At 37.7% G+C, this 19,168-nt stretch overlaps 1 protein-coding gene across 5 annotated transcripts in view; it reads right to left on the bottom strand.

Annotated features, from left to right (window-relative positions):
- Nucleotides 1-19,168, bottom strand: part of AMPH (amphiphysin) — a 118,555-nt gene that overhangs the window by 25,516 nt on the left and 73,871 nt on the right. For all 5 annotated transcript variants that reach the window (XM_054059333.1, XM_054059335.1, XM_054059336.1 and 2 more), the window contains exons 4-13: nt 17,833-17,927; nt 15,199-15,294; nt 13,760-13,867; nt 13,321-13,406; nt 11,329-11,404; nt 10,352-10,434; nt 7,547-7,685; nt 5,884-6,012; nt 3,485-3,592; nt 194-217 (exon numbers count right to left, since the gene is read on the bottom strand). In XM_054059333.1, coding sequence (XP_053915308.1) covers nt 194-217; nt 3,485-3,592; nt 5,884-6,012; nt 7,547-7,685; nt 10,352-10,434; nt 11,329-11,404; nt 13,321-13,406; nt 13,760-13,867; nt 15,199-15,294; nt 17,833-17,927 — 944 coding nt within the window. The remainder of the gene's footprint in view (nt 1-193; nt 218-3,484; nt 3,593-5,883; nt 6,013-7,546; nt 7,686-10,351; nt 10,435-11,328; nt 11,405-13,320; nt 13,407-13,759; nt 13,868-15,198; nt 15,295-17,832; nt 17,928-19,168) is intronic.

Below are 19,168 nucleotides of genomic sequence, written 5' to 3'. Positions count from 1 at the left end.
CTACAGAGATCATACGTTGTGTTGTGTATTTTAAAAGACATGTATTGGCTTCATATTCTTGAAATTTTTTGTGATGGTCTGTTAAGTTCTTTAACTTGACTTCTAGTAAAAACTTTATAAATCTCAGTTTAGAGTGTAACAAAATCAAAGGCACAGAAATATCTCAGTTTGCAGTGATAAATGTCAGGCTTACCGTCCATAGATCCCATGGCAATGTCTGAAAAAAGAAATGGATAAAAGAGGCTTTAGAAAAATACTGTTAATACACCACATGTTCAACATGCTGCATAACTGTTCTCATTATCTAAAAAGAGAGAAATTATATTTATAATACATACATATTTCCTATATCAGTGTATGTGTGTGTTCATGCCTGTGTGGTGGTACATATCTGCCTAAGACACTTTTTGGTCAAATAGGATGGGCAGTACATGCTAAACTGTGGTACTTCCCACTTCAAAGCATTTACTGCTTTGCAGCAAACTCCCACGACTGCATGCTCCAGTAACAGCTGGATTCTGAGCTGGTGACTGAATGACTTTTAACAGTTACAGGAGCCCCTACAAGGTGGAAACTTTAAAAGGCTTACATAGGTCAGCTTTTTAGCCAGATGAAAAAAATGGTCTAGGTATCTACTGAGAACAAGCGGCTTTTCTCCTAAGTCTGACACCAGGAAGGAAAATGGCATGCTTTTTGGGAATGACAAGGAAGCTGACGAATGTTTCAGTTTTCTCGTTCGCTCCAATAAGTAATTAATGTTAGTGTTCTCTCAGCAGAAAAGCTGAATGGACAGATGAAAAAAAAAGCAGACTTCATGCCAAATATTAATAGTCCCTCCCCACATAAGAAGGAACTCTGCTAGTTGGTCTCAAAAGCTGTCTAAGATGCTTTCAAAATAATATGTTCACACCCAGGTTAAAGTCCACCCTGCTTCCCCTGCCCTTCCCCCCAACAAGACATTCATAAAATAAAATGTAAAACTTTTCCCGAAATATTTGCAAGTGTTAAACGTGACACCGAACGTTTGCTAAAGAGAAAGGATTGCTGCATTTAGCTTCTTGCCTGCTTATTTTACATGGACAGAATGGCTCTTTGAATAACTTCCTTAACAAACAAAAGACACAGTAATAACTCGCTACTACACTTAAGCAAATTAACATCGACAGCTATTTCTCAATCAGTTTAATTTTGTTTAAGTCTCTGTATGTGTTTCTTCAGTGGATGTAATTCACAAGTGTACGTGCTTACTCCGTTGTAACATTGTTAGTGGAACATTCAATCTTTAAGGAAAAATGATTGATCTCTTATAGTGCTAACTGGTGCAGACCCTATATGTCCTACAGACTTCCATGGAAAGAGAGATTGCTCATGCTTCATGTTTTCATTTGGCTTTTATGGCTGATGAGGCTTTGAGCATGAAGGGGAAGGCGTATACTAAGGGAGACATATGACAAACCCCAACGAGCAAACAAGAGGCGAGGGCCAGGCATATTTAGAAAGGCCACTTCTGAAGCAGAAACAGAAACAGAAAAGCAAGCAGGGAAGGGCAGATCGGGGTTTACTTACTGTGATCTGATCACCCTAGCAAAGCAGCGGAGGGAGGTGATTAACTAAATGAGGCATCATGGCATAGATGACTACTCCTGTCTTTACGTTACTACTTTAGCACAATTTGCTGAGGCAAAATACATATAGAAAAACCACTTAAGCCTCTCTTCTTAATCTCCCTGCAAAGCAGCACAGGGCTCTCTAAAGACTGCAACCAGTAATTTCATTCTGTCTGTGCTGCCATAGCAATGACTCTGCCACATCCAGTGAGACTGAGACCTAGACTGCAGGGCTATATTTCCTTCTCCTAAAAACATGGTGCTCTGACTTATCCACACACTCTTCTGGACATGGACCATCCTTTCTCATATATATATGTATGTTGGGAGGAAAGGTGGACAGAGAATGGAGACTGAAAGGTTTTCAGTGAATGCTTTGTATGCATCTAGATGAAAAAATACAATGTACTTTTCTACACTGAATTTTATTATGTAATTCATGGTACAGCTGAACCTAAGCCAACTCTTCTCTATTAAAGTAGCAAAATCTTCTGCAGTCTCTAAAATATGACGTCAGGACAAATGTGCTTTATCACAGAAGTTAAATGTCTTTGGTTTAATGATTCCATTGCTCTAATCAGTGTTATTACAAGACAAGGTAAAAGTGCAGAGTTCGTAGAGTCACAACTACAGTCTGTCTTTCTGTCACACCGAATGTCAAGGAATTTGTTTCTCCTTCCTTGTTTAGAGGAAGCAAGAAAAATAACAAGATGCACAAAGCCTTTGCTATAATTAAACACTTCTCTTAGCAAACCACAATAAGAAATTTCAGCTTGCGTTCAGAGTGCTGACAATACACTTTTTCTGATACTGCTTAATCCACCAGAGATCACTACAGACAGACCCCATTACACAACTAAGACTGCACACCAAATAAGAAATTAATTAACTGAAGAAAAGAACATCAGAGAACAAGGACTATCTCACCCTTAAAGTTTCTTGTTTTCTCAGTCATTTCCATTGCTGCCTTTCTGAACAGTAGTCTCATGTCTCACAGTACAAGCCAGGTTAGTGATACCCATGGGGATAAAAGATTTTGCTAACAGCCTGTTAATAGTGTTTTCTTCTTGGTGTATAATACAGAGTTCCAGCTCTGCTGGCCCGGAGAACTTCCCTACTATACTATTAGCCCTGTGGGTAGAGAGGGTGAGTTCTGGATCTTAAAATAGCAGGTCTTCTACATCAAGTCAATGAAAAACAGTAGCTTGATATATTAGCCCTTTTTCTTTTCTTTCTTTCTTTCTTTCTTTTCTTTCTTTCTTTTCTTTCTTTCTTTTTTTTTCATTTTTGTTGCTGCAAGAAACTACTGTAGCAAATATTACCATAGAATGCAGAATTTCTTTAATACAACATCCTGCAAGAAAACATCCCATTCAAGTCTCTCATTTTCCTTGAAGTAGGTCTAAGATTTAAAAAGCAAAACCACTCAAGATCATATTCCCTCCTTGGTACAGAAACTCCATCACAAGAAAGAAACTGCATGCTGACTCCACGAGTCCTAGGTCCCCTGAGGCATCTTTCCAGGCACAAAGAGTCAGAGCCAGGTCAGAAAAATTGTCAGAAGAACAGGCACTGGAGAATTATAATGTTGGCACTAAAAGTTATTTTAAAGATAGAAAAAACCAGCATGCTGAAGTCAAGGCCAAAACAAACCATTCTCGTTGGTGAACATCTCATTTTACCACTTGATAATTTCCTCTCTTTCCAATACGTCATCAGCTACAGGGTTACTGAAGGGGAAAGATAGATGACTGACAAGAGCTTCTCAGTTTTTCAGATACTGCAGATGCAATGTTTATTCGTAGATGAGGCAAATTGTTGCTAGCAAAGAGCACATTGCATTTATATGGTTTGCCTACCTCAAGGCAAAGAGATACCTGAGACATGGGTGAATGAGTGACTCCTGTTGATGTAACTTCTGGCTTGAAAGGGTCGAAGTCCAGATCTAGCAAAGATTCCTCTTTCTTAGCTTCAGGAACTTCATTCTGTTAGAAGAGAAACATAACCCTGGAAAAACCCACCTTTCAAAAGCTGCCCTGGGCAGCAAAATAGTAAGAGGTCCAAGAAAAATTAATTATATCACAGATTCTCTAGTGAAAGTGCAAGCCAGAATGATCCAAATCCTTGATAAAGATATTAAACAGATCTGGCCCCAACAATGACCTCTGGGGAACACCACTTGTGACCGCCAGCTTGATTTAACTCCAATCACTACAACACTTTCAGCCTGGCCATCCGGCCAGTTTTTTACCCAGTGAAGAGTATGCCTATCTTTACCCAGTGAAGAGTAAGCCAGGAGCAGCCAGTTTCTCCAGAGAATGCTGTGGGAAAAGGCTTTACTAAAGTCCAGGTAAACAACATCCACAGCCTTTCCCTTATCCACTAAGCAAGTCACTTTTCATAGAAGGAGATCAGGTTAGTCAAGTGGAACTTGCCTTTCATAAAATCGTGCTGACTGGGCCTGATCCCCTGGTTGTCCTGTACATGCCATGTGACAGGGTTCAAGACGATCTGCTCCATAACTTTCCCTGGCACCAAGGTCAGACTGACAGGCTTGTAGTTCCTCGGACCTCCCTTCTGACCCTTCTTTCAGACAGCCAGCACATTTGCCAACCTTCAGTCAATCAACTTGGACCTCCCCAGTTAGATAGGACTGCTAGTTGATGATTGAAAGTGGTTTGGTGAGTACTTCCACCAGCTCCCTCAGTACCCCTGGGTGGATTCCATCTGACCCATAGACTTTATGTCTAAGCGGTGTAGCAGGTTGCTAACCATAGCCCCTGGGATTATGGGGCCTCAGTTCTGTGGAGGAGGGATGGACATAAATCACTTGCCGAAGGGAAGTCGGTTTTTCCTTGACAGACAAGAGAAAGAATTCAGTTCTCAGGAGCACACTCCACCTTTATTATGTTAGCCCATTTTTATACCAATCTCTTGTAGAAAGTCAGTAAAGATTCTGGAAATGTGACTTACACTCATTCAAAGCCTCATTCCAGTGACAGCTCTTAAGGGAAAAACAGACCAGTTCCATTTCTGTTTCCATGGCTGGCCTGACAAGTGAAGGTTAGGTGGATAAAACATTTAATGCAGGGGTCCACATCTAGCAAGGTTATACCAACTCTTACCACGGATGTCAAGGCTCACGCTGCCAGAGTGAGAACTCCCATGAAGTTGGAGTACAATGATGCAACAGACCTGTAACCTGCCTTCAGGAGGAGAGGCTAGCAGTGGCTGCATAATGTGAACTGCAATTAGTTCTTTAATTGCATGGGGACATAACTATAAATAACTCTTTCCTCTTCCAAATAGATCCCCATGAACAGCAATGCCTTTTTCTTCGCTCCAAAACAAAACAAAATATCACATGTTCACACTAATTTTGTTTTCCATTGCTGTTCCTACATTCTGCTGTGTTGTCAAATGATTTAGTACAAACCCAATAATTCATGTGAAAACAAAAGTTCATAAAAATTCTACATATACTTCTGATCTGTGTATTTATCCTCAGTCTATCAGACACAGGCTCAGATTTCAGACTTGTAATTACCATAACAGAAAGAGTCCATTATTGAACAACCAGCAGTTACCATAACTGCATAAAAGCTGAATAACCGAATACACATTATAAAGGCTTATTTTACACAACTCTGGCTTTTCTGTTCGTTATATTTAAATTAAAAAAAAATTCTTAATTTCATAATAATGAGATACAAGTAATTTTGATCACTTATCTACTGTGTAATTAATGTTTCTGCTAGTCAAAATTGAGCAAAAGATTAATCTAGCTGGATCAGATTTTTATATCTACAAAGAGTTGATTAAAACAGTCAGATTAAAATCCCTCAAATGAAAAGGAATACTTATGATTTTAATGGAAGAAACAGAAATAACCAAGGATGACTGTAAACTGCCATTTGAGATGCTTAAGATTAGGGAAAAAAGAATCTTGGATTAATTCTCAGTTTGTAATGAAACCTGGAGTCAGTTAAACCTCCAACAAGGCTGTGTTTCACAGTATTTTTAAGACAAGCCTCTCAGGAAATTTCATTTTTTTCAATATATAGCAATGCTAGCCCTTTTGAGTGATTACACATGATCAATTAAAAGATAAAATATCATATATGTGTCCTTTTCAAGGTAATATGAAATAGTAATTTTACCTCTTCTTTCTACCAGCTCCCTCCTCCCTCCCCACGGAGATCATACTTAGAGTCAAAATCCTGGAGAATTTAGGGTGACTGCAAGTTAGACCTATACATCATCCTCCAAAGCTTACCTGTGATGGGGTTGTCACATTGATTTCTGGGACAAAGTTGTCATCAAAGAAGTTAATGATGTTCTCCTGTTGCAATTCCTTCGTGGGTGTGAGCTTAGGCAGCGGTGGGACTGGTGGACCTTTCCTCAGCTAGATGGACAGCAAAAATGTCACAGATTAGTTCAGGGGTAAAAGAAATATCTTTAAGATAGACCTAAACAGTCTGTATTAGGATTTTATCTCTGCTGCTTCACCTTAAATGTGGGAATGAGCTATGGGTTGAAAGGTACTATTTGGTTGTTCACCACTAAATCCCTTGAAATAAACATTGTAGGAAAGGCAAAACAACTCAATGTTCCAAACTCATTCCAACTCAAAGTTTAAGATTTTATGCAAAAGCATTTCTTGGCTGATTCCTTTCAACTGTGATGGGCACACAGTGCAAGACGCTTCCACTCCTATGCAGCCCGTGGTTGGAAGGACAATGTTGCACAGAACCAAGCCTTTGCAGCTTTTTGGCTTCTTAAGTTCATTCCTGTTTAGCTTTGAGATTTTGCCCCTGGTCACCCGTCACTACCTTTAAAAACTACTTAATGCTAAGATCATGTCGTCTCTGGGAACCACAGTACCTCAGATGTGCTAAGGTTACTAATTCCCCTTGCTCTCCAGAGATTCACATAACTATGTAAAACTAATAGCTTGAAATAATACTCAATACTACTGGATAATTTAAAAATCAAAATAGCAAGAAAAAAAAAATCCACAAAAAATCCTCAGGTGGTATAGTGACATAACACCATTGGCATCAGTAAGACTAAACTGAGTCTGACCAGATGAATATTCAGGCAGGAAGGTGTCATGTTTTGGGAGAGCAGAGAAAACAACTGTGCTCATATGTAACTAAATACAAAACTTAATTTCTGATGTGTTTCTACCATAAGAAAAAAAATCAGCACAGAAGTTTACCAATTCTGAAAACAGCAGTAACATCAACACAAGTCTTTGATATGTTCACTCATCACATGCAACTCTTACGCTACAGATGAAACCAATGCATGAAACTGATTTTTATTTCACCAGCACTGGTGAGAACAGAAATTACTCCAGTGACTCCAATACTGTCAAGCTTCTCAATCCAGTGTTAATATCAAACAATACTCCTTTAAGTATCAGTACTAATCACAGCATTATTTAAACTAGTTGTATTATTTACTGTTTTAGAGATTGGCCAGACCAGTGATATGCACTGGATAATTTTTTTCCAGGGTAAACATAAATTTGAAGATGAATGACGACCATACATAATGTGCTGAATATAAAACTGATAATATAGTGAAAGACAGGAGGACGTTTTAGAAACAGCTTTTTTCAAACCGTAACTGTTGGGATATGGATCTTTAGACACTATGCACCTTTTCTTAAGAAGTGTTTTGCTTTGTCACCACAAGTCCCCCCAGTTCAGTTGGCATCTTAAATTTTCTTCACTGCTCCTTATATAAAACCCACTTTCCACCCATGCTAGTGCTACAGGAATGAACAACCAATGAACAGAATAGACTGCAACGGAGCCAGTAGACTCTGTCGTTTCTCAGTCACAGCCTAGATGAAAAATACACCATATAGATCATCTCAGCAATCTTTTACTGCACAACAGCCCGGTATCTCCTGCTAGGTTTCTGCTTACCTGCGTGGGTGACTTAGGTCTGGCTGGTGCTGGAGATGCTGGTGCCAGCATATGATTGGGACTAGCAGTAGGGCTAGGCAGGGGAGAGACCTCCTCTGGTGGTGATGGTGTTTTCGCAATGCGGAGTGGACCTGAGTCACTATACAGAAGAAAAGAAACTGTGAGGACACACATACCATGCTGAGGGATTACGCTTTCCATTTCATGCAATAGTTGAACTGCATCCCTGATGTAATGCCTGTGACCACAAAAGGCAGTACACACTGGAGACAAACTGAGCCATTATAAAATAACTAAAAATGTAATTAAATTCAATTTAAATTCAGGGATCTACAGTGTTAAAGGAAGTTTTCGTTTTGAGTGATCTTGATTTTTGGAAATCTGTTTACCTGCTCATGATAACTTCAAGGAAACAGAGAACCTGCATTTTTTTCAGACTCTATAATTTGAAATAATGTTTCACATATAACTTTGTTACTATCATAAAATGTGAGATGGAATTATTTTCTCCATTTCACACAGTTCTCAGAACAAAAGGATCTAAAGACAAAAACCCCAGGGGAAGGCATAACAATGAATAATGCAAATACTTTTCAAAGTTCAGCAACTTCAGAAAGGTTTCAGTAAAATAAAACACAACCAAGATTATTATAAAAATATTTAGAGAGAAAATTCACCACAACTATAAACAAGCAGTAGTCAAGTGACTTCAACAGAGCTCTGCTGATGCTAAGAAAAGGTCTGAAGAAGTCCTGAGAAAGGATCTGCCCTTCGCATGGAAGGACCTGGTGCAAACACTGAGACATATTCAGCTACCTAAAAATGCTCAAAGCTTATGGCTCGGGGAGACTATAAACTACAGCACTCAACAACCACAGTACTCGTTAAGAGAAGAGCAACTCCTACACATCTCCAGCAAGAACAGAAGCGCTACCTGATTGAGGAGACCACACCATAAACATGTTCCTAATGCTAACACAAGAAAGAATTGTTCTTTGGAAAGGACAGACTTAGCTCACACTCACCACCTCTTTCTGTGGAAATATTAAAGAAAGAAAAAATAAGAAGTTATTAAGAAATTTCTTTCCCAGGTACAGTATTTGCCTTCAGGATAGAGTATTCAGAATATACAAATTTTTAAATGTTTCTTTTTATATAGCTTTTTAAAGGAAAGATGAGATACTGTATTTGTCTAGTACCTACTTCTCACGCATCTAAAAATGAAAGCTATTTTATCTTTCAAAGGCACACTCATGAATTGCCTTTTAGAGTATCGTAACTATTAATGGAAGTCAAAATATATTCAGATTTTCACACAAGACTCTCTGAAGAGTACAGCACAGCAAAAAAGAGTAACATGGTAACTAAAAAAATAATGTCTTTTTAAAAGCCATTTTTAAAATCAGTTGAGAAGATCACGCCACATTAAACTATGTCTACTCATTCGCAGCAATAGTTATTATTTTTTTTCTTCAATTGATGGAATGAGTAATTAATTATAAACATGCATGAGAGTGAGCGTGTGAATACTGGACATGGTCTTGGAGATACAGGTGGTCGAAATATTTGCTTACTACAAAAAAAATGCTTGAACTTTTCCAACACTAGATTATTTAAATAAATATTTATGAAAAATATTTATGAAAACATAGTCCAGCCTGTGAGTCCATCCTAAGGGGGCTGGAAGTGGTGATGCATGAGCTAACAACTCCACAGGCAGTATGTAAGTACACATGAGCTGGTTTAACACTGAATTAATCCAAACCAAAAATTTTGGATGTCTTCTTAATAAAGAAGTTTTGAATTTTCCGTTAGATCAGAAGGCTCAATATTGCATTCTTTGTTCTTCCAAAGTGAGATCAAAACAAATGTAGAAATATCAGCCATATGTTTGTGGCAGATGATACGTTGTTTGGTTAATCTTAATTGTTGTTAGTCTAAGTCCAGTTTGAGGGCAGATTCGTAGTAGCTATAACATTGTTCTGATTGTTTCTAATGAGCTGGGATTGGCTGGAAATTCAGGATTTCTGTTTCATACTAAATATCATTGTATTTTTGTAAGTCTCACTGTTTTACAATTTCAGCAACTTCCACCTATCACTATTACAGTACAGAGAGATCTAATTACATCAGAAAGGCTACATTTCTCGCAAGCAAAAAATTCAGAAATGCTGCACTGACATCCACTGACCTTAAGAAAGCACCATCATTTTGCTTTTGTTTTTATTTTAAGACAAGATTTCTCTTGAAAGTCACTGAAAAGATGGTGTTTTGTCACATTTTTTTTACTTCATCTTTTCAGCTTTTATGATGCACTTTCAGATGACATTTCTTGACTTTTCTCCACAAGCAGAAGAGATAAAAGCTGACTTACAAAAGCTGAGATTCTGACTTAAACATATGCCCTTAGGAGCTAAAACCACATTTAAGTAATTAATGGCTTTTACAAAATAAGAGAGTCAGCAACATAGATGTAAACAAAGCTTCTAAGAATAAATAAGTTATATACTTAGTGCAAATTTGTGTAACGTTCTACAAGAAACTAGGCTAAATTGCAGCAGCTGAAAATGTGGCCTATTATTTTCTTGCAAATAAAAATAATAAGTGGGTGATGAAGGAAATTTTGCACCTTTACTCATGTTGAGAAGAACTTCATCCAAGGTTCCATCATTTACGATTCTGAATGAACATACAGAGTGACTGTATTGTACAGCAATCACAACACGTATGTAGGTGATTGCTACATGTGCTGAAACCTACAAAGCCTATTGCAATGCAATTCATTTAAAAAGGCCATAAACTCACCTTGGCGCCCCTTGAATGGTGAAGGCCTTATCTGCATGCTGGTCTCCCAGCTTTGTCATCACTTCATATAATTTGTGACATAGCTGAGAAAACAAAACACTTGCCTGAGTTTATATGAAGTACTACAGTCATGTTTAAAAATACAGGTGATAAATCTTGGTCTGATAACCGAAAACTTGATAACAGATAAGCCAATAATTTTATAATGGCATCAAGATCCCTCCAAATATAATGCCATGTCTCTCAAAGGTCTAAGTGGAAACCTATGCAGATCCATAGTATCAAAGATAACAGCAGTTATTAAAAAATATAAGCTGGTTTTCAGAAAGCAAATTTTTAACCGTGTGACTGACTGCTGCCTGATCTTTGATGAAGGAGGTTGCTTAGTTTAAAGTGACATCAGTGGCCAAGCAGATTCATATTTCTCCTCAAAAACCTAATCCAAATTTATATGGGACTTCAGTTAAGAGAGTTTTCCAAACAATTTTGGTTCCTATTAGTAGGTTACTGTAGATAATACACTACCTCTTCCCAAGGTACATTCAAAAGACATACCTTGCAGTCACAGATAAAATATTGCATTGCTGACAATGTATACAGCAATCTTGAAGGGAGTACTTGATATGTTTTTCTTGCACTAATTAAAGCAATGAGATGCTTAGCAATTGGACATGTAAAAAACACTGAAGGCAATAGGATGCTAAAAACAGTGGAGAAGTTATTAAAATAAAAAGTGAATTTAGTGCTACAATTTATAATGCACTGTAATCTAAAATTGTATAGGCTGCCCTTTCCTTAAGGAAAGAAAAAAAAATGGCAAGTAGAAATGAATACAAAGGTTATATTGCAAATCTGGATCCGGGTAAATTCTTATGTGTTCCTCTCCTAGATTTTTACTGCTGCATTATAACACATTTTTTTTGCTGTTATGCACATCACATAATCCATTATACATGAGATATTAATTTCTTACTCACTAAAGCTATTTCCTTGTGAAACTTGGCTTCGAGGCTGGATACATTTTTAAACGTGTTCACATAGAAGCCAACTCGTCTATAGAGGAGGGCATAAAGAAAGGAAAAAGAGAATAAAAGACAGGGGACACAAAGGTAAACAAATTAAGTTTTTTTTCCAGATTACAAGCAACATTATTGACCATTATTCTCAGCAAAGCAACTGGATTGAATGTCAAAATGTCAGACAAGTTCATTCATGATTACTTCTGTTTCTGTTAAGAACCATCATGTTTCATATCACATAGAGTAAACCAAGCTGAGACTACTCCACAGCGAGGGGCTTCAGCTTGTTGTAGAGAGGAGGAAGACTGGAAAAGGATCGGTATGAGTGCAGCACAAGCACATGGAAGGCAAGGTGCTCTGTCTCCCACAGGCAACCACTGACTGAAAGAAGTACCACTCCAGCACTGGTAGCACCTCAATCTTAGATGCTATTGTAGCATGTAGGTGACCCAGGTGTGTTTGGAGGCCACTTTAAGGTATACATCTCAGTATGGCCTGGGGGCAGGTGTCCCATACTCATCCCTCCTTAAAGAAATCAGCCCTGAAATACATGCATATGTATGTAAGAGAAAATAACTTTTAATATAGACTAAATAGTTTTGCACATGAAGTAAAAAATCTGCGTGCTTGGGGAGAGTGGTTATATACCTCCTATACACTTCAAACACAGAAAGTCTTTTCTTAGGTTTTGAACTTTTTTTTTTCCGTATTTAGAGATTCTGTTCTCCTAACTTTTATTAACAAAGATAAACTTTGGTGTAAGAATAAGCCTGCAAAATGTTAACTCTATGTATCATTTTCTTCCTAAAGAATTGTAATAACTAAAAAAAAGTACTCTGAAAGCAATTGCTTTCTAAATTAAGTCTGTTGTTCAAATTAAATTCTACCTTTCCCTGAGACTACTTAGTAGGTAACACACATATTGAAATAAAAGAGTCCTTACTCTGAAGCATTCACATACATTTTTACTGTTATAAGCCCAAAAAATAAATATCTTGAAGTTCTAAAAACTTTTCAACTAAAATAGGCAGAAACATAGCAGGAAAACCTACTACTGATCCGAAATTTAACACAATTTAATTTAGAAAGCAGAGAGGACAAAGGATATTTCAGTGACTCACAACACAATTCCACTCAGGATTGTCATTTGTTGAAGAATATAGCATACTAATGAGATGCTTATTTTTCTACTGCTTTTGTTCTCCCATTCATTTTGTTTGCATTTTCTGTATAAACACTGTTTACAGTTGTACATCCCAGCTGAATGATCTATGCCATCAAATGTTTTTACATCACAAATAGAGTCAGCACAAAACTATGAAATACGAGTTCTGAAGTAGTTAAAATATTATTTTTCCCTTCTGCTACTGCTTTTGTAGTATTATATCAGAACACAGAAACATCAACTGCATAAAAACTCTATACATTTCTAAGGTTCTTCAATTTGATATCTTTTACAGGAAACATGACCTATAAAAAGACCCACTGCAAATCTTCTAGAAAAGCATTTGTCTGTTCTGTACAGTTGCTTTTTACAGTGGAAACATTTGATCCTTTTTATTAGTAAGTGGGGTTTTTTTTTCCCTTGAAAGGATATTCAGCCTGAAGGTTTCTGATAAAGGTGGTGGGAGCAGTGGGTCATAGTCACAATCTGCTGTTCTGTGCTCTGCCACAATTCTTTATCCATAAAATGGAGAACTTTTTGCACCTCAGAATAAAGACATGACAAAGAATCTTAAGTGTGAAGACATATTGAAAGAAATAAGTATAAATACACTCATAATAAGTAAAACTTTGGATCATTTTCAGGCATTTTCCCTTCTATTATTTCCAAAAAGATAATGGATAGGATCTTCAAGGAGTCAACAAACCATTTGATGGTTAAAATGCTCTGGTTCCCCTTCCTTAGTCCCCCTTCAGGCTTTCCAGACGCTGCCTGCCTAGGCTTACCGTGACCACAGAGATGGCAACTCTTCTTGTAAATCAGTATTAAACTCTTCAAACACTTTCTGTGCTTTTTGAAACTCTTCTTCTGCCTAAAACAAAATGAAATAGGGTGACTTCTGCAGTCACTATGGTGTAGCAAAACTGGTTTTGGGTGTTTTCTTGTGGTTCTTTTAAAATTTTTATTAACAAAGGATGTGACTCAGTTCCACATTACACAGGCCAACACAGGACTTGCTGTCCCCCAAGTCTTATCAAGAGAGAAAGTTAGGGTTCCGACTGGACTCACTTCTGAAAGAGGCCAAGTGAGCCCTTCCCACCCACCGAAATACTCAATACGCATTTATGCTTAAGGATACTGCTAGTTCCACTTCTGAGGAGGAAAAAAACCGAGAAGCTTTGTACTCAGTCTCAGCACAGAAACAAATGCCAGCAAGTGTGTTACCTTGGAAATTCTGCCTTCATCTTTTCGTTTTGAGCTCTGCAGGGCTTCTAGATGATGCCTTGCACTGTCGTAGTCCACCAGCTTTCTGCTTCGTTTTGCAATGCGAGTCTGTACAGAGGTAGAAATCAGAGTCAGGACAAATGATGCTTTTTAAAAAGCTGTTTTATCTAAGTTGACATTTAATTTTTTGATGTATTCTTATTTTCCCTCATCCACTGTTCACATCTGATTTAATGTAATATCATACAGAAACATGGGCATGGTGAGAAAGACACATTAATCACTTTATTTATAAGGAATCCATTTACAGATGGTTTGGAAGGTTTTTTTACGTGGGTGTAGGGCTCACAGGCCTTAGAAGTGAGATACTGATGTTATGCAAGACTTGTATCATCCTCCGGAATAAGTGGACCTGTTAAACTCATGGTAACACTATCTTTTCCTCTTATATATAGTGGCAAACTTAATGAATAATTAACATAACTTTTTCCCTAGAGTTAGAAAAATGCTTAAAATATATTTCTCGGTATAGTTTCTCTGACATATAATTAAAATAAGTGGAGTTCAAGATGCAATAGGAATTGTAATCTACCTGCTATAATTACTTTAAAACCAAACAAAAGTCCCTCGAGATATAATGACTTTACAAAACTATGCATTATATGTAAATTCCACATGTTGAGAGGACATAAGCATAGTTCGATTTACAAGCAAGTTTGAGACTGGACATCAGTAATGTTGGAACTTTTTAATTATTTTTCCTGCATGATACCTACTCAATTATAAACCATCACAAAGTATTTCCAGCTATGTCCATAAAGTCATATTCAAAGATAAAAGTCTCTGCCTCTCACCTGTAATGATTATTTATCTCCACACATTTCATTTAGCAACCATCCCCTTTGCCTATAAATCGGACAGGCATCTGGGACAGGCTGGAATCTGCATAATGGTCTCTCCTTATGTGTATTATGAAATCTTTTTATAACTAATTAAAAGACAGGAACCATGGCTTAGTTGAGAGAAAGATACTTAGATAACCACAGGTGCACCTAACCAATAACAACAGTCCTGCTTTTCAGTTTGCTATTTTGTCTGGCATTCTAACATTCGAACAGCTTAACGTGTCCCTGTTGATGCTGATGAGAATGATCTCATACCACGTAAACAGGAGGAGCAAAAAACCATAAAATTTTATCTACAAAGGTTAATTTACTTCCATGTAGTAGGCATAAAAAGTATTTCTGTCCACATGGAAAAACAGTGTAGCCTAATGCCAGGGATTTACTTACAGAACATCATATTTTACATTGCAGAAGAGAATTACTTCCACCTCCTCCCTTTTTAAATTTTTCTTTACCTGTAATCTCATTTTCTATTTAACTTATGACTCAACAGCAATTTTACAAATTGCCCTTTATAGGAAATCATTACTATACTTTGATATCAGGAAATTGTCCTAGATATGTATCCAAGGTCAACAATGACCCATCCACCAGTTTTTGATGGAAGTCTTCCCAAAGTTCATCACATTTCTGCAAGGGGAAAAAAAAAAAAAAAAGATAAGAATGCAGTTAATAGTTAAATGTCACTCCACACCCAAGAGAAATACAAATATAATTGCTAAAGACTAATCTTTCTGAAGTTTTAAAATGTTCTTTATGGCAACCAGGACATATTTAAATGAAAAGGAATACCTTGATTTTTCAAGCTTTAATTCACAACAAAAGAAGAGTTATCTTAATAACTGATTTGAGGTTTTATTCTTTCAAACAGTAACTGCTATGAAAAAATAAACATATCACAGATTCAAGGTCTTCCTCAGGGTTTCAAGTCCCTGAGGGCCGATGCAGAATCTGAAGCTGCCCTAGTTCTTATGCCTAAATATGTTCACTGATGATGAATCTTCTTTACAGAAAAAAGAAGCATAACTAAAAATAGAAGAGAAAATAAAATAAAGGAAAAAAAATAATGTTAGTTTCCCATCAATTATAAGGTTTTGTAAGCTTAGCTTTGCTTGGTCATTTTTAAAATAAAATCTGTGGAGAGCCAACATAAGAAACGTCTTTCCATCCCATACTTTTTGTGCCATTAATGTACATTTGATGAAATGGCTGATGCACAGACAAGAACTCTACCTGACACTGCTAGAGAACTCGGATGCCAGATATGGAACATGTTAACATCAGCAGGCAAGACAAATATCCCTCCCAGAAGCTTGACTGCTTTTCCCCAGTTCCCTCTGCAGCTCTGGGGCAGTCACCAAGAGACACTCCTTGTAGTTTTCCACTTTTAAGTACATGTTAATGCAGCTGATGTGACAAGGACCCCATGGGGAGCAGGGTGAGATTCCTTGGCAGAAGCAAATCCTATTACATAGAGACATAGTGCTTGAGGTCTCAGATCCTCAATGGATCAAATCATTGGCATGCCTTAAATATTCTGATCCCATTTCTCTTTGCACGTTTCAAAAATCACTGAAATCCCTCCTTTCATGGGAGGGAGGCTAAAGGGGATGAACAGTGCTCTGCAGGGCTGTCACCCTCACTGGCAAGTCTGGAAAGCTGTTCCCTAGTGTTTGTTTTATCATGAGCCACCATAGGGCACATTATAAATGCTGTGTGATGCCAACATTTAGTTCATTCATTTTCTACCCTAACAGAGCCCCTAATGAATTATTACAATTCATTAATAATGGTTAAAAGAAACACTTCATTTATTAACACAATATTTAATCACAGTGGCATAGAGAGCAGCACAGCATTAGATCATAGCAAGAAACTACTAGTCTTGTGAATTTGCCTTGCACCTTGCCTCATACATATTTTGAACGCATTAAAATAATGGAGGTTTTCTGAAAGCTAATGGACTCAAAAATATTGCTGAAGAGTTCCTTAAGCTATCATCTTTCCTACCATAGAGAATAAGATCATTTAGGGGTATCCCTTTCAGAATGATCACTTATATCCTGGATTGCAAGAATATATCATTCTTTTTTTACTCTAGGTAGAGAGATGCATAAATATACATTTGTGATTATATATAGAAAAAAATCAGGAGCGGAGATTTTGTAATATTGCCCTCATGAGTCTCTTGTTAAAAATTTGTTGTGAGTGTTAAGTCTAGTAGTCTATAGATACAAGATAAAGTGCCGCAGGAAAATGCAGCAGGAGATCTTCCAGCCGCTTAACCTAAACCAATATAAATGGTACGGTATCTTAACTTATACAGTTTGGAAGTTGGGTGCATTTAAAATCAAAAACATGCCATGCCTTCAAGGAGCAGGGAAGGGTAGAGGAAGGCAGCCAGAGAGAAGGAAAGCAACCATTACTCAGATTTGGGAAGACTGCTCAGTCTTCCAGTTTCTTTTTTATTATACTATCCCGGAGGCCTTGCAAACTTAATGCTAGGTGGTTAAAAGCTGTACTGATAACAGTTTGCACTTTCTTGTCACCACCAGCACATTTGCTGACAGACTTCTCCCAGAATTAAGGCTGTTTAAGCAGGCAATTCAGAGCAACCCAAGTCAAATTCCTGCTGTGTCCTCTAGAAAAATCTATTCTTCTCTAATCACTAGAGGAAAATAAAAAGGCTAAAAGGAATACAGCCCTACAGCCTAATTTGCCCTTAGGTTCCAGACTCTTGTCAGAGTGTCTCATCCAATACCCTGTTTAGTGCCACTGGCTTAACAGTTGTTACTTAGGTCACAAAGATAAACAAATTTGATAATTTTTAACATTCAGTAAATTGATAATTCCAACTGTAAAACTGCATGTAAGATATCTTGTACAAATCTGTCAATCAGTTGCTACGGGGATCAATTCTGCTCCCAGTGATGTTGACCTCAGTAGGAGCTTACGTAAACTAGTTTGTAAAATAGACATAGCAAATGCAGCATCTTGTCAGCAGGAGGTGCATTTCACAAGACAAATAATTTCTGTGCTCAGAAAATAGGAATTAACATGCTACAAAAATTAGAGGAAATTTTGGATGTACACTTCTGCTCAACAGCTCAGATTAATCCATTTGCAGCCTTAACATTAACATTTTTTTCCTCTTTCCACTTATCTTACCTCTCCAATCATTTTCACATCTTCTCGCCCATACCAGTCTGGCTCATATACTTCATGAAGAGACTCTGTAAGCTTCTTTGAGGCATCTTGCATCCCTGTAATAAGACAGAAGGAGGAACATAGAACTGCATACTAAAAGAAACAGTTGCTAAATACCTTTATTTTGACCCACAGGTACTCACTATACCATTCCCTCTGGTATGTTTAGAATATTGTTTTCAAGAGCTGAAACAAAATCTTTATTGCCACTCAGTTCCCCTAGGTTAACAAGAAATGTCCCTCATAGAAGGATTAACAAACATTTATATGCAGTAAAAGAGTTTCTGCCTGAATAGGGATTCCATTTTCTACTCAGAACTAAACATATCTTAATACGAGTAACAACTTGGAAGGTAGTCATGCACATGTAATACCCAATGAAAGACTGTCACCGAAAAGACAATCAAATAGTGGCCTGCCTTTGGTTATTCTCAGCAATTAAACCCTATAGAAAAGTTTCCTACCTTGTTCGTTATCAGTTCCATGCCAACGTGTGTGAAAGAGAAGGCATGTACAGGGAGGCACGGTCAAAATGACAGAGATATATGGGAATTGCTGGCTATAAAAATGGACTTAAGAGAAATGGCAGAAAAAGTCTGTGCTAAACAAAAGTGCTCCCCAAAATGGGAGAGGTCACACACAGACAGAACACATCTCAGGACATCTCTGTTTCCTTGTATTCAAAGATATTTAAGTCTCAGGATGCTTTCATATGTAATGTGAGAGTAATTGAACCTGTTATTCTTGTGCCTGCAATAATGACAGTGACCTAAAGGTACATTCATAATGAAGCAAAGGACTGGCAGGAGCTGAGACAGTGTCTAGGGAAAAGAGATCATAGAATCACAGAGTCATAGAACCATTAGTTTGGAAAAGACCTTTGAGATCATCAGCTCCAGCCGTGCCTGTATACTACTAAATCTTGTCCTCATCTACCCTTTTAAACACCTCCAGGGATGGTGACTCAACCACCTCCATGGGCAGACTGTTCTAGTGCTTGATAACCCTTTCTGTGAAGAAATTTTTCCTAATGTCCAATCTAAACTTCCCCTGATGCATCTTGATGCCATTCCCTCTCATCCTATTACCTACCACTTGGGAGAAGAGACCAACACCCACCTCTCTGCAACCTCCTTTTAGGTAGTTGTAGAGGTGTCCCCTCAGCCTCCTCTTCTCCAGTCTAAACGACTCCAGCTCCCTCAGCTGCTCCTCGTAAGATTTGTTCTCCAGCCCCCTCACCAGCTTCATCGCTCTTCTCTGGGCATACTCCAGGTCCTCAATGTCTTTTTTATAGTGA

This window comes from Cuculus canorus, chromosome 2, assembly GCF_017976375.1.
Source record: "Cuculus canorus isolate bCucCan1 chromosome 2, bCucCan1.pri, whole genome shotgun sequence".
NCBI lineage: Eukaryota > Metazoa > Chordata > Aves > Cuculiformes > Cuculidae > Cuculus > Cuculus canorus.
This window is presented reverse-complemented; position numbering and strand designations above follow the sequence as displayed.